We start from the raw sequence: 15,658 nt of genomic DNA, 5'->3' as shown, positions 1-15,658 counted from the left end.
AGAAAAACAATTAGTTACCTACAAGGGAGCACCCATACAATTATCAGCTGATTTCTCAAAAGAAACTATGCAGGCCAGACAGGAGTGGCAAGAAATATTCAAAGTGATGAATAGCAAGAACCTACAACCAAGACTACTCTACCCAGCAAAGTTATCATTCAGAATCGAAGGGCAGATAAAGAGCTTCACAGATAAGAAAAAGCTAAAGGAGTTCATCACCACCAAACCAGTATTATATGAAATGCTGAAAGGTATTCTTTAAAAAGAGGAAAAAGAAGAAAAAAGTAAAGATAAAAATTATGAAAAACAAATACATATCTATCAACAAGTGATTCTAAAAGTCAAGTGAATTAAAAATCTGAGGAACAGAATAAACTGGTGAACATAATAGAATCAGAGACATAGAATGGGAGTGGATTGATAATTCTCAGGGGGAAAGGGGTGTCTGTGTGGGGGTACGGGAAGAGACTGGACAAAAATCATACACCTATAGATAAGGACAGCGGGGGGGGGGGGGAGGTAAGGACAGAGGGGGGATGGGAACCGGGTGGTGGGGAGAGATGGGGGGAAAAAGGAGAAACAATTGTAATAATCTGAACAATAACGATTTATTAAATTAAAAAAAAATAAGTTGTTAAAAAAAGGTCATGATTTGGAAATAATTAATATAAGAATATACACCTAACGCAAGATTTCTACAAACTAGAATTTCTCTGTGATCTGATATGTACTCTATTTCTATCACAAATGAAGACTATTCCTAAATTAGAGATAAAGAAGGAGGGAGGAGAAAGAGGAATGGAAGAAAGTAGGGAAAGTAAGCCAGAAGGAAGGAAGCGGGTGTAAGAAATTGAGGATGGGTTGCAAGAAGCATAACTTGTTATTACTCTGAGGATACTTAAGGGAATGGGGGAGTCCAAACAATCAGCAATTGTCCTAATCAAGTAGCTATCTATTTGACATACTCTTTGCCAGTGATTATGGGAGAATTTTTCATATATTTAATCTTTATGAGATATAGTAGTCTCTTCACTTTACAGATAAAGAAACCAGTGCTTATAGAGTATTTTTCCCAAGATCACAAAGCTAGTGAAAAGCCAGTTTTGAAATCAGGTCTATCTAACTCCAAAGTTTGTTTTAAATTTCTCATGCAGCATTAGACTTCAGTTGGTTATAAAGCACCATGTGACTCACTGCAAATACAAGGACCCAGATCCTTCCATCTAACCGGAAAGTCCTGACATGTACATGAAACGAAGACACCATATTCATCATTCTGCTTCTAACTTGCCTTTGTTTTACTTTAAAAGATTGCTTGTGTCCTCATGAGATATTCACAAAACATCACAATGATTTTTGCCAAATGTGATAGGCTACTACATAAGTGACAGGTTAGTAGTGACCAGGGCTCAGTTTTGTAACAGTACATTATGTGGAATTATCAATTCCAGGAAATGGCAGAAGCAAGTTAAAAAGATATTTAACAAATACAAGGAACTATCAAAAATGATAAGTCTAAGCCCTGACCGGGTAGCTCAGTTGGTTAGAGTGGCGTCCATATACTCCAAGGTTGCAGGTTGAATGCCCAGTCAAGGCACATAGAGCATATATAAGAAATAACCAATGAATGCATAAATAAGTGGAATAACAAATCAATGTGTTTTTTTTCTCTCAAAAAAAATTAATCAATAAAAAATTCTTATTTAAATGACAGTTTTAAGTTCTTAATTTTATTAATTAGACTTTATTACCTGTATTAAATATTGACTGCAAAGAATTTGTGGATCCTTCTAAAAGAATTCACAATCTAACAAAATTTAAGTCATTCTGAATCACATTTTATCATCATCAAACTAAAACTAAAATTATTGAGTTCACCAGTATCTGTCACAGTTAGTTTTATTTGTCAACTTGGCCAAGCTATGGTGACTAGTTGTTTGGGCAAACATAAGTCTAGGTTTTACTGAACAGGTATTTTTTATATGTGATTAATATTAAATCAATACATTTTGAGTAAAGCAGGTACCTTTTCCAATGTGGGAAGGCCTCATCCAATAAGCTAAAAGTCTTAAAATAAAAGACTGAGGTCCTCCTTGGATTCAAGACTACAACATCAATTCTTTCCTGAGTCTCTAGCCTGCAGGCTTACCCTGCAGATTTCAAACTAGCCAGCCTCTACAATCATATGAGCCAATTCCTTGATCAATCTATATCTCTCTCTCAATCTCTCTTTATGTTTGTATAATATATATATATATATATATATATTTCTTATTGTTCCCATTTCTCTAAGAACCCTAATATAGGATTCATATTTTTAAATCAAATGTATATTTTATGTATGCAAACATAAATGCCCAAATGACCATATTAGATTTATTTCTATGTTCATAGCACAATTATAGAGTATACACACAATTAATGATTAATGCCTGAATACAATACATGAATAAATTAATGTCTAAATCAAACAAATAATAAACTATTACCTTTACTTGGACGAATGGAAAATGATACTCCTTCTTCTGTGCATACTGGTATCCATTCAAAGTGAACACGATAATTCTGACGATTATGCAACGTAACTGTCTCCCTAAAACATGTTTTCAACAAGAAGCCATGTGGTTTTAATACTACCTCATCAGAAGATAGCTCAAGTCTTACTGGCATGACAATTGCCCTCACTAGGAGGTGCCCACCAGGTATATTGTTCACTCTAAAGGTGAAAGACCTGTAACACAACAAAGGAATCTGAATTTAATTGATAATAACTATTTGAAATTATAGAATTAAGTTACATGTAAAAATGCACATACTGATGACATCCTCAATTCTTAACAAAACATCAAACTAATCATGAAAGAAGACTACAACTGAAATATGAGTCTATAAATCTATAAATTGATATATATATAGTTTCTATGTTTTGGGATCAAATATAATATATACTTCCAGGGTACCAACATCCGAATTATGGGGGTGCCAGAAGAAGAGAGAGAGCAAAATATTGAAAACCTATTAGAAGAAATAATGACAGAAAACTTTCCCTACCTGGTGAAAGAAATAGACTTACAAGTCCAGGAAGTGCAGAGAACCCCAAACAAGAGGAATCCAAAGAGGACCACACCAAGACACATCACAGTTAAAATGCCAAGGGCAAAAGACAAAGAGAGAATCTTGAAAGCAGCAAGAGAAAAACAGTTAGTTACCTACAAGGGAGTACCCATATGACTCTCAGCTGATTTCTCAACAGAAACTATGCAGGCCGGAAGGGAGTGGCAAGAAATATTCAAAGTGATGAACAGCAAGAATCTAAGACCAAGATTACTCTACCCAGCAAAGCTATCATTTAGAAGTTTTTTTTTTGAGGAGAAAATGGTAGCAGAATAGACAGACGTGTTCTGAGCCTTGTCCCGGAGCAGAAAGAACAGCTGAGGGTCACACTGGGAGTGTTTGTTCTCAAGCTAAGGGACAGCTGAACTCCAGGAGAAGGTGGGGGACTGCTGGACAGGGTTCCCCTGACAGGGAAGCCCCCACGGCGGATGGGTACCCTCCCGGAGCTATGGGCTCGGACTGGGAAATCTCGCCATCTTGAAAGGGAAAGTGATCTTGTCGGAGGCATGAAAATCAACAACTGCGGTGAACGCCGAACAGCTGTGAGCCCCAGAACGCCGGTCCCAGGTGGCGCAAATGCTTGGACACAAAGGAGCTCTTCACTCCACCACGAAAAGGTCAGATTTCACAGGGGATATGATGAGGTCTCTAGTCCCGGCGGGAGAGAGAAACGCGTGCGCGCTGCGGGAGCTGGAGGACCAGGGAGGTCTATGGCTAGAGAAGTCCATGGCTGTTTGGGCCGGTGTGATCCGTGATTGTGGAAGGGGGTCCTCAGAGCTGCTAATAGGGGGATCTCTAAAGAGCAACCCATTTTGATCTGACACGGAGGGATAGCCTGGGAGTTTCAGGGGTGTGTAGTCTACTTGAACTTGCCCGCCAGCCTCCACAAACCGGTATTGAGTGCCACAGAGAAAAAAGACTAGAGAGGCCTTAGAACCCTGGAAGTCAACCCAGAAACACTGCCACCCAGAGGCTGAATCACAAATTGACCCTAGTGTAATAAAAAATAAAGGAATACCAGAAATTAAGACACCATCTGCTTAACCCTTTGCACTCGCTTGCTTTTTTCTCGACTCCTTTCTTCTACTCGGGATTTAATTTTTTAAATACCCCAGATTTTACAAAGCGGGGCAGTAGAATAAAAAACTGGACTTTCTTTTCATACAAACTTATTTATTTAATGTAAGAAAAGCCCAAATAAAGGAGAAGGGATGGAGGGAGGGAAGGGATGGGCTACCGATGCTAACCGTGTTGAGTCACACTCGATATCTGAGTGCAAAAGGTTAAAAATCAGGACTGGATTACAACACTGAGGAGCAGTGAAATGCAGAGAACTGCAATACTGTCCGGACTGGGAAACAGGCGTGCCAAACAGAAAAAAAGAGGAAGTGAATGACCTTCACTACTGCACATTTTATTTTATATTTTTATTTTAATTTTTTAATTTTTATTATTTTTTATTTTCAATGTTTGCATCATTTACTTAAGAAACTATTTTTTCCTCACTTGATTTTACCTTTTTAATTATTACATTTTTATTTGCAATCAGCATTATTACTACTACTATTTTACCTTTTTTATTTTATTTGTTTTTGTTTTTTTATTATTATTTTTTAAAGTGTCATTTTATTTTCTCTTTATTTTACTTCAGGATTAATGTTCTACAGTCTATTTTCATCTTTCCTTCACCATTGTTTTATTCTATCTCAACTCTACGTTTATGCCATAACTCTCTTCCTAACCTTTCCCCTTTTGGTGTGCTGTTTATCTTAACCATTTCCTGCTCTAGATTTTCCCTATTCTTTCTGTTTACCCCCTGCTAAAATTTCACCCTATTTATATATCTAATTCCCAATCACCTGCTCCAAGTCTATACACACCTCTCTCTTCACTGTCTTAACTATCAAAAAAAAAAATTGTTTTTCTCTCTGTCCTTTTGTTGTTCTTTGCTTGAATGTTGATATCGAATTTTTAAGTTTTTTTGTGAGATTGTTTTGCTTATTCTTTTTTTGTTTGTTTGTTTTTTGTTTGCTGTGTTTTGTTTGTTTTTTACTTCTGTTTTCCCTTGCCTGACTTGATATTAGTTGGTGTTGTAGGTTGTATTAATCTCCAGGTACTTGTTGCAGGCATTTGCTGTGATTAGTGGTTGTTCTATTGGAGTTTTCCCCCATATATATAGTTTGTTCCTCTTTTCTCTCTTAGACTCGTTCTAGTCTCTCTTATTTTTTTTCTCCTTTTCCCAATTTCATTTTGACACTCCTTTTTTTTTCCTTTCTTTCTTTTTACTCTTCTTTCTCTCCTATCCCCTAATTTGCCTTTCTCTGGTAGTCACCTTTATTGGAGGTTATTAATATCATGAATACATCGCTGTTCAGTGCCTTGTGTGTTGTACCTGGTTGTGTTGTATATTGTGCCTTTAAATCAACACAGGAGAGAGAGAACGACATAACCAGACATCCGGAGAAGAGAAACCATGGGGAGACAAAGAAACAGCCACATATGAAAGAAAAACAGGCATCACCAGAAAAGGAAGTAAACAAATTAGAGGCCAGCAACCTATCAGAGAAAGAATTCAGAGAAACGGTCATAAGGTGGATGAAAAGAATGGAAGACAAATTTTACAATATGAGTAAGCACCAAGAGGAAATGAAGAAGAACTAAGAAGAAATGAAAAATGACATCGCTGCTGGAAGGAACTCAATAGAAAGCATCAAGAGTAGACTAGAAGAAGCAGAGGACTGCATCAGCGAGCTAGAAGACAAGATGGAAAAAATACCCAAGTAGAGGAGCTTCTAGAAAAAAAAATTAAAAAGCAGGAGGAGAGGCTAAGGGAACTTTGGGACAACACAAAGCAAAACAACATCCACATAATAGGGGTTCCAGAAGGAAAGGAAACTGAGCAAGGAATAGAAAACCTGTTTGAAGAAATAATGACAGAAAACTTTCCTGATATAGGGAAGAAAAACCCCACACAAATCCAAGAAGCTCACAGAGTCCCAAGCAAAATGAACCCCAAAAGACCGACACCAAGGCACATTATAATTAAATTGGCAAACACCAATGACATAGTAAGAATCTTAAAATCGGCCAGAGAGAGACAGAAAGTTACCTACAAAAGAACCCCCATCAGACTAGCAACTGATTTCTCAACAGAAACTCATCAGGCCAGAAGGGAATGGAATGAAATATACAAAGTCATACAAAGGAAGAGTCTCAATCTAAGAATACTGTACCCAGCAAGACTATCAATCAAAATTGAAGGTGAAATCAGGAGCTTCACAGACAAAAAAGGACTAAGGGAATTTATCATCACCAAACCAGCAATGCAAGAAATGCCAAAGGGTCTGATGTAAAAAAAATAAGAAATAGGAAGCGAAGAAGGATAAAAATGTCGACAAATAAGTACCATCAATAATAACTTTAAAAGTAAATGGATTAAATGCCCCAATAAGAAGACATAGGGTAACAGATTGCATGAGAAAACAAGATCCACATATCTGCTGTCTACAAGAAACACACCTCAGAAAAAAAGACACACACAGACTGAGGGTGAAGGAATGAAAAAAGGTTTTCCAGGCAAATGGAAATGAAAAAAAAGCTGGGGTAGCAATACTTATATCTGACAAATTAGATCTCAAAGTGAAGGACATAACAAGAGATAAGGAAGGCCATTTCATAATACTAAAAGGAGCAATCCAACAAGAAGAAATAACTCTGGTAAACATACACGCACCCAATACAGGAGCAACAAAATACATTAAAAAAAAAACTCCTGGAGGATATCAAGGGAGAAATTAATAGCAATATAATCATAGTAGGAGACTTTAATACCCCACTATCACCATTGGCCAAATCCTCTACACAAAAAATCAGCAAAGAAACAGCAATCCTAAATGACTCACTAGACCAGATGGAATTACTTGATATCTCCAGAACATTTCACCCCAAAGCCACAGAATATACATTCTTCTCAAGTGCACATGGGTCATTTTCAAAGATAGACCATATGTTGGGACATAGGCAAAGTCTGTCCAAATTCAAGAAGATAGAAATCATATCAACCATCTTCTCAGATCACAGTGGCATAAAACTGGAAATCAACTACAATAAAAACAATCCAAAGAAATCAAACACATGGAGACTAAATAGCATGCTATTAAATAATGACTGGGTTACCAGAAAGATCAAGGAAGAAATAAAAAACATCATGACAATGAAAACACAACAATCCAAAATCTATGGGACACAGCAAAGTAGTCTTGAGAGGGAAGTTCATAGCTCAACAAGCCTACTGCAAAAAACAAGATGGTAATAAATTACCTAGCCCTACAACTCAAAGTGATAGAAAGAGAGCAACAAGAAAAGCCCAGTGTAAGCAGAAGGAAAGAAATAATAGAGATCAGAACGGAGATAAACAACATAGAGACCAAAGAAACAATACAAAAGATCAACAAAACCAAGAGCTGGTTCTTGGAAAGGATAAACAAGATTGATGAACCTCTAGACAGGCTCACCAAGAAGCAAAGAGAGGACCTAAATAAACAAAATCAGAAATGAAAGAGGTGGAATAACAACAGACCCCACAGAAATACAAAGGATTGTTTCAAAATACTACGAACAACTCTATTCCCACAAACTGGACAACCTGGAGGAAATGGACATATTCCTAGAAAAATATAACGTTCCAAAACTCAATCAGGAAGAATCTAAACAACTCAATAGACCAGTAACTATGGAAGAAATTGAAGCAGTCATCAAAAACCTTCTGGCAAACAAAAGCCCGGGGCCAGATGGCTTCACAGGAGAGTTTTACCAAACATTCAAGGAAGAAATAAAACCTATCCTCCTCATAGTATTCCAAAAAATTCAAGGGGAAGGAACACTTCCAAGCTCATTCTATGAAGCCAGCATCACCCTAGTACCAAAACCAGATAAAGACAACACAATGAAAGAGAATTATAGGCCAATATCCCTCATGAACATAGATGCCAAAATCCTCAACAAAATTCTAGCAAATCGGCTTCAGCAGAGTATCAGAAAGATCATACAACATGACCAAGTAGGACTTATCCCAGGAATGCGAGGATGGTGCAATATCCACAAATCAATAAACATGATACATCCCATACACAAACTGAGAGATAAAAATCACATAGTCATATTAGTTGATGCAGAAAAAGCATTTGACAAAATCCAACACCCTTTGTTGATAAAAACTCTCAATAAGGTGGGAATCAAGGATCATACCTCAACATAATAAAAGCCTTATATGGCAAACCCACAGCAAACATCATACTCAATGGGCAAAAACTAAAACCATTTCCCCTAAGAACAGGAACAAAACAGGGATGCCCATTCTCACCACTCCTGTTTGACATAATACTGGAAATATTAGCCATTGCAATTAGACAAGAAGAAGAAATAAAAGGCATCCAAATTGGAAAAGAAGAAATAAAACTGTCCTTATTTGCAGATGACATGATACTGTACATAAAAAACCCAAAAGTCTCCATCAAAAAACTAATAGACTTAATAAATGAATTTGGCAATGTAGCAGGATACAAAATTAATGCCAAGAAATCTATGGCCTTTCTATACACCAATAGTGAACTTACAGAAAGAGAGACTAAAAAAGAAATCACATTTACCATCACACAAAAAAAAATTAAGATACCTAGGAATAAACTTAACTAAGAAGGTAAAAGACCTATACACGGAAAACTACAGGACACTCAAAAAAGAGATAGAGGAAGATGTAAACAGATGGAAGAACATACCATGTTCATGGATTGGTAGAATCAACATCATTAAAATGTCCATACTACCCAAAGCAATCTATAGATTCAATGCACTCCCCATTAAAATACCAATGGCATATTTCACCGACCTAGAAAGAACTCTCCAAAAATTCACCTGGAATAAAAAAAAGACCCCGACTAGCCTCAGCAATCCTGAGAAAGAAGAATAAAGTAGGAGGGATCTCAATACCAGATTTCAAGCTTTATTAAAAAAGCCACTGTTCTCAAAACAGCCTTGTACTGGCACAAGAACAGACATATTGATCAATGGAACAGAATAGAGAATCCAGATATCAACCCAAACCACTATGCTCAATTAATATTTGGCAAAGGAGGCATGAACATACAATGGAATAAAGACAGTCTCTTCAATAAATGGTGTTGGGAAAATTGGACAGATACATGCAAAAAAATGAAACTAGATCACCAACTTATACCATACACAAAAATAAACTCAAAATGGATACAGGACTTAAACATAAGATGGGAAACCATAAAAATACTAGAGGAATCCACAGGCAGCAAAATCTCAGACATATGTCAAAGAACTTCTGACACTGCCCCTAGGGCAATAGAAGCTAAAGAGAAAATAAACAAATGGGACTACATCAAAATAAAAAGCTTTTTTACAGCAAAAGAAACTATCAACAAAACAACAAGTAATCCCAATGTATGGGAGAACATAAAGGACTTCATCACCACCATACCAGAATTATATGAAATGCTGAAGGGTATTCTTTAAGAAGAGGAAGAAGAAGAAAAAGGTAAAGATAAAAATTATGAACAACAAAGTGACAACAAATACATATCTATCAACAAGTGAATCTAAAAATCAAGTGAATAAAAAATCTGATGAACAGAATAAACTGGTGAATATAACAGAATCAGGGGCATAGAAAGGGAGTGAACTGACAATTCTCAGGGGGAAGGGGGTGTGAGTGGTGCGGGAAGAGATTGGACAATAATCTTACACCTATGGATGAGGACAGTGGCGGGGGGTAAGACAGAGCTTCCCCCAGAGACCTGCTTTGCCCGCCCAGTCTAAACCATGGGGTGGGGGTGGGGGGGGAATCAGGTGGAGGGGAACTATGGGGGGGAAGAGGAACATCAGTAATAATCTGAACAATAAAGATTTATTTTAAAAAAAATATATATTATATACTATTAATTATTAGGGCAAATAAAAACATATCCTAGAGTAGGACACTTTGATTCTAACAAATAGAAATTTGAAAATAAATCATACTTCCAAAATTTTCCAGCAGTGGGAGACTGGAATGTAATTGAAATATGAGTACTGGATGAAGGTGGAATCACATATGAAAATTGTTTGGTTTTCTGAAGTTCTTTCAAATTAGCATCTAAATGGATCAAAATATACTTAGGTAGCATATTAACAACATGCAGTCGATGAGTATTTATGGAGTTCACACAAATATCACCAAAATTAAGGACAGAGGGTCCTAAAAAAAGAAAAGTTATTAAGTTTAATATTGGCAACTGTTCATTTTTATAAAGTTTTCATAGTATATTTTGATCAACTTATAAAAAATGGTTCTCAGAAAAATATTCATTATAATGTCAGAAATTATTAACCAAGTTTTTATCTAAATGTCCATAATTTGCTGTTTGGAGATTACTGGCTAATATTCAATATAATTATATTTTGATTACATGGAAAATTATTAGCACTCATTATAACTCATCTTAGTACATGTATTTTCATACTCCAACACCCTCTCCATTTTCATCAATACATTTATAGTAATTTATCCAGAATTTATAAAAATTGGTAATTTTCCCAGGAATTATTGCTTATGTTTTCCCCTTTGAATGCCTAAAGGTTTATATCATAACATTTTTTTTTTAATCCTCACCTGAGGATATTTTTCCATTGATTTTTAGAGAGAGTGGGAGGGGGGGAGACAGAGAGAGAGAAACATTGATGAGAGAGACACATATTGACTGGTTGCCTCCTGCAAGTGCCCCGACCTGAGCCTAAGCCAGGGAAAAACCTGCAACCAAGGTATGTAACTTTGACCAGAATCAAACCCAGGACTCTCTATTATAACAACTTAAATAACTATGTCTTATCCTGATTTTTTTTAACAGATTTATTTAATTATAACTGATATACAGTAAACTATACATGCTTATTAGTGTAGAATTTCATAAGTGTTGACATGTCTACTCCTGGGAAAAAAATCACAATGAATAGAGTGAATATCCATCATTCTAAAGAGTTTTCTTGTGCCCCTTTATATTCTCCCCCTCCCACCATCCTCTGTATTCTTTCCCAGACAACCATTCATCCTCTTTATGTCAATGTAGATTAGTTTGCATTTTCTAAAGTTTTATATGAGTGGAATAATGCAGGATTGTACAATTTTTCTCTGATTTCTTTCACTCAGCAATTCCTTAAAGATTCATTCATGCTGTTTCATGAGTCAATAGTCCATCCCTTTATATTACTAAGTAGTAGTCTATCATAGGTGAATGTTTGTTTATTCACCTGTTGATTGACACTTGGATTGTTTCCAGGTATTGGCTATTACGATCAAAGCGGCTAAAACCTTTGTGCATAAATATTTGTTCGAACATATACTTTTATTTCTTTTGGATAAATATAGGAAAATGGAATGGATGGATCATATGATACAGATATGTTTAAATTATAAGAAACTGGCAAACTGTTTTAAAATGGTGGGTAATTTCACATTCCCCACCTAGCCATCCTATATAATAAAGAGGCAATATGCAAATTGACCCTCATGCCGTAACACTCACAAGATGGCTGCCCTGCCCAGTCCCTCCCCCAGCTCCACCCCTGATCAGCCTCTCCCACCCCAATTGAGAGTGGGGCAGCTAGCCAACCTCCTACCCCACCACGGCCCCTCACCCAGGCCTGCCATGCCCCCACACATTCCCAGGGCTGGGGGTACCCCAGGCAGGCTGCAGGCATGATGTTGGTCAGAGGCAAAGGTCCTGGCTGTCCCTGGTCTAGCAAGTCCAGAAAACCTCAGCAGTGACCAAAGACCAAGACCGAGTGGAAAGGTCCCTGCCAGTGCTTATGGCTCAAAGTGCCAGGAGGAGGCAGAGCATCTTGAACCTGCAACCCTGGCGTCTACACACCAAGCCTTGGGGAACACCATGCCGGTGCCGCCTGTGGGTGAAAGGGGGAGAGCAGGGAGCTGGGGTGCAGAGCTGGGAAGGGCCTAGAGTCTTCAGGAGCAGCCCGCCTGCCGAGGTTGCTGTGACCCACGCCCTCAGACTTGGTCAAAGCCCCTGGTCAGCTCTGCCACTTGCCTTCCAGGTGCGGCTATCCCTGAGCCAGCTGGCGTTGCACTCAGAGAAGCAGCTGTCACTGCACTCCATTAAATAAGATAAATCAAAGAGCCGAGGGTAAATATCCTCCCAGCCCCTTCCTATGCCCCCGGGCGAGGAGGGCTGGTAATGGGGGTAATGGAAAATGGCTGCTGCATTGCATTTTATAATGAAAAGACTCCTGCTATGTAGAGAGGAAAGCTGATTTGTTTCCAGCCACACCCACACCTGGCGTGTTCCCTACCCCAGGCACGAAGCCTGACAGCACCTAGCAAAGGTGTGACCGCACAGCCATGTTGGCCTGGCTCCTGGAACGTTGGGAGCAAGTTTGAGCTGCATTGATTAAAAAAAAAAAGTAAAGATTGAAAAACAACTCTTTGTACTCAAATGGCACTATAAAATGCAGAATACAGCATCTGATTTTATCTTGTGTGTTGATTTTGAGGCAGAGTGCACATAGGTTCATGGGAAAGCAGAAAAAAACAACAAAGGGAAAGGGAGAGGATTCTGCCGTCCATAGCACTGAACATTGTTTTTTTTGTGTGTTTTTTTTTTTGTTTGTTTGTTTATCCTTTTGTTCAAGTCAGTATATGCCAGTATATGCCTAATACCTTATGGCATTAGGTAATGAGCTAATGCTTCCTCTATTAAGAGCAAGCAGCAGTGCCTTTCATATGAGTCGCATATATTTAATCTATTCAAATGGAGCATACTGAGTGAAGAGGATGGTATGTCATTATATAAAAAACTTGGCATTAAGATGCTATCTGGCTGAAGATCTTATTTATTTTGCAATTTAGAAAATATAGACAAATCAGGCATTAAAAATGAATGTGCATGCTTAAATGCATGACTTTATTTTCATTCGTAACAACCAAACAACCAGTCACCAGGAGGTGCATTGATGGATCCCGCAGCACGGCAGGTATGGGTGAGGCTGCATGGTGCAGGACAGGGCCAGGGGACCTGAGGCTGCTCCACCCGCCCCGGTGCTGGGGGACCTGAGGCCATGCCCCCCACCCTGGTGCCGGGATGTGAGGCTGCATCCACCACCCTGCAGAACTTGACAGGGGTGGGGCCGGCCGGGTCTTGGTGTTGCCCAATGGGGGTGGGGCTGGCCAGACACTTCTATTATAGAGAAAGGACAAATAGTAATATTAACATAATTCCTCTAATTCCCTTTTAATGTGCACAAATTTTGTCCACGGAGCCACTAGTCCTATCTAATAAAAGAGTAATATACAAATTAACCATCACTCCACTACACCCACAAGACACGACCACCAGCCAATCAGGAGTGAGTATGCAAATTAACCCAACCAAGATGGCTGCGGCCACAGAGAGAGCAGGAGGTTGGCTTGGGTTTCCCCAGCGATGGAGGAAGCCAAGCTTTCTGCACACCCTGGCCACCCCAGGCCTCCAATCAAGGCTACAAAGTTTCAATTATAGAAGATAAATAAATCCCAACAAAAATGGTGGCAGCCACGGAGCTGGAGAGGGCAGGAGGCTTGAGTTACCCCCAGCGATGGAGGAAGCCAAGCTTCTGCAGCCCTGGCCTGCCTTGGCCTCCCCTCCAAGCTACAGTTTCAATTACAGAAGATAAATTCCAACAAAAATGGCTGCGGCCACAGAGCAAGCAGGAGGCTTGGCTCCGCTCAAGGCTACAAAGTTTCAATTATAGAAGATAAATAAATCACAGATACCAGGAATTCCGCTTGGGTCACCAGGGGGCATGGCCAGCCTGCAAACCACCAGAGGCCCCTCGTCCAGGCCACCCCACACCCCAAGGGAACCCCTACCCTGATCCGGGACACCCTTCAGGGCAAACCAGCCAGCTCCCACCCTCTATCCTAACTAATAAAAGAGTAATATGAAAATTGACCATCACTCCAACACACAAGATGGTTGCCCCTATGTGGTCAAAGATCCTGCCCCCATGTGGACACAAAATGGCCACCACAAGATGGCCAGCAGGGGAGGGCAGTTGGGAGGGACCAGGCCTGAAAGGGAGGGCAGCTGTGGGCAATCAGGCCAGCAGGGGAGGGCAGTTAGTGGTGACCAGGCCAGCAGAGGAGGAAGCTGGGGGCGACCAGGCCTGCAGGGAAGGGCAGTTTTGGGGGACCCAGGCCTGTAGGGGAGAGCACTTGGGGGGGACCAGGCCTGCAGGGGAGGGCAGTTAGGGGTGACCAGGCCTGCAGGGGAGGGCAGTTAGGAGCAAACAGGCTGGCAGGGGAGCAGTTAAGGCATCAAACAGGCTGGCAGGGGAGTGGTTAAGGGGTGATTAGGCTGGCAGACAGAAGCGGTTAGGGGCAATCAGGAAGGCAGGCAGGCGAGCAGTTGGGAGCCAGCAGTCCTGGATTGTGAGAGGGATGTCCGACTGCCCATTTAGGCCCAATCCTACCGGGACCGGGCCTAAAAGGGCAGTCAGACATCCCTCGAGGGGTCCCAGATTGGAGAGGGTGCAGGCTGGGCTGAGGGACACACACACCCCCGTGCACAAATTTCGTGCACCGGGCCTCTAGTATACTATAAAAGTCCAATTCCCTCATATCTCCAGCAACAACTGAAATGGTGAGCTTTTTTCTTTTAACTTATGCCATTCCAATAGGTTTATCTCACTGTGGTTTTATTTTGTTTCCCTAACAACCAACAATGTTGTGCATCATTCTATGTGCCTACTTGTCAGCTGTAGATTTTCATTAATGAACTATCTATTCAAACTCTTTGCCCATTTTTAATTGGGTTTTTTGTTTTCTCAAAATTGAGTCTCAAAACTTTTATATACATTCTGGTTGCAATTCTTTCATCAGATATATAATTTGCAAAATTTTCTCTCAATCAATGGTTTGTTTTTATCCTCTTATTAGTATCTTTTGAAGAGCAGATGTATTTAACATTGATCAATCCCTATTTATCCATTTTTCTCTTTCATGGATTGTGTTTTTGTGCTTTATCTGAGACATTTTGCTTTCCTCATGATCACAGATATTTTTTCCTATGCTTCCTTCTATAAGGAAGCACATGGATTATGATCTATTTTTACTTAGTTTTGGTATATGATGTAAGACATAGATACAAACTCTAGTTCTGAGTTTTTATCTTTTTAGTGTGTGACTCATAAGTTCCAGCACTTCTGATTAAAAAGACTATCCTTTCTGTACTTCATTGCTTTTGTTCCTTTGTCAAAATTCAGTTGTCTAATATGTGTAGGTCTATTTCTGAACACTCACTTATGTTTCATTGGTCTATGTATCTATATTTATGCCAGTATCACACTGTTTTCCTTACTGTAGCTTTGTAATTAATCTCTAAACCAGGTACTGTTTTATCTCCACCTTGTTTTCCTATTTCACAGTTGTTTTGAATATTACCATGTTTCCATAGTGTAGTTGTTATCACTTTCGCCTCACAATCATTTTGAC

The 15,658-nt window shown here is 39.2% G+C and overlaps 1 protein-coding gene across 1 annotated transcript in view; it reads right to left on the bottom strand.

Moving 5' to 3' along the window:
* CFAP47 (cilia and flagella associated protein 47) overlaps nucleotides 1–15,658 on the bottom strand; it is a 502,125-nt gene that overhangs the window by 422,465 nt on the left and 64,002 nt on the right. Inside the window, exons 15-16 of the mRNA XM_054720946.1 lie at nucleotides 10,159–10,375; nucleotides 2,490–2,731 (exon numbers count right to left, since the gene is read on the bottom strand). Coding sequence (XP_054576921.1) covers nucleotides 2,490–2,731; nucleotides 10,159–10,375 — 459 coding nt within the window. The remainder of the gene's footprint in view (nucleotides 1–2,489; nucleotides 2,732–10,158; nucleotides 10,376–15,658) is intronic.

The sequence above is a fragment of the Eptesicus fuscus genome, chromosome 1, assembly GCF_027574615.1.
Source record: "Eptesicus fuscus isolate TK198812 chromosome 1, DD_ASM_mEF_20220401, whole genome shotgun sequence".
NCBI lineage: Eukaryota > Metazoa > Chordata > Mammalia > Chiroptera > Vespertilionidae > Eptesicus > Eptesicus fuscus.
Note: the sequence above shows the minus strand (reverse complement) of the source record. Positions and strands in the feature narration are given on the sequence as shown.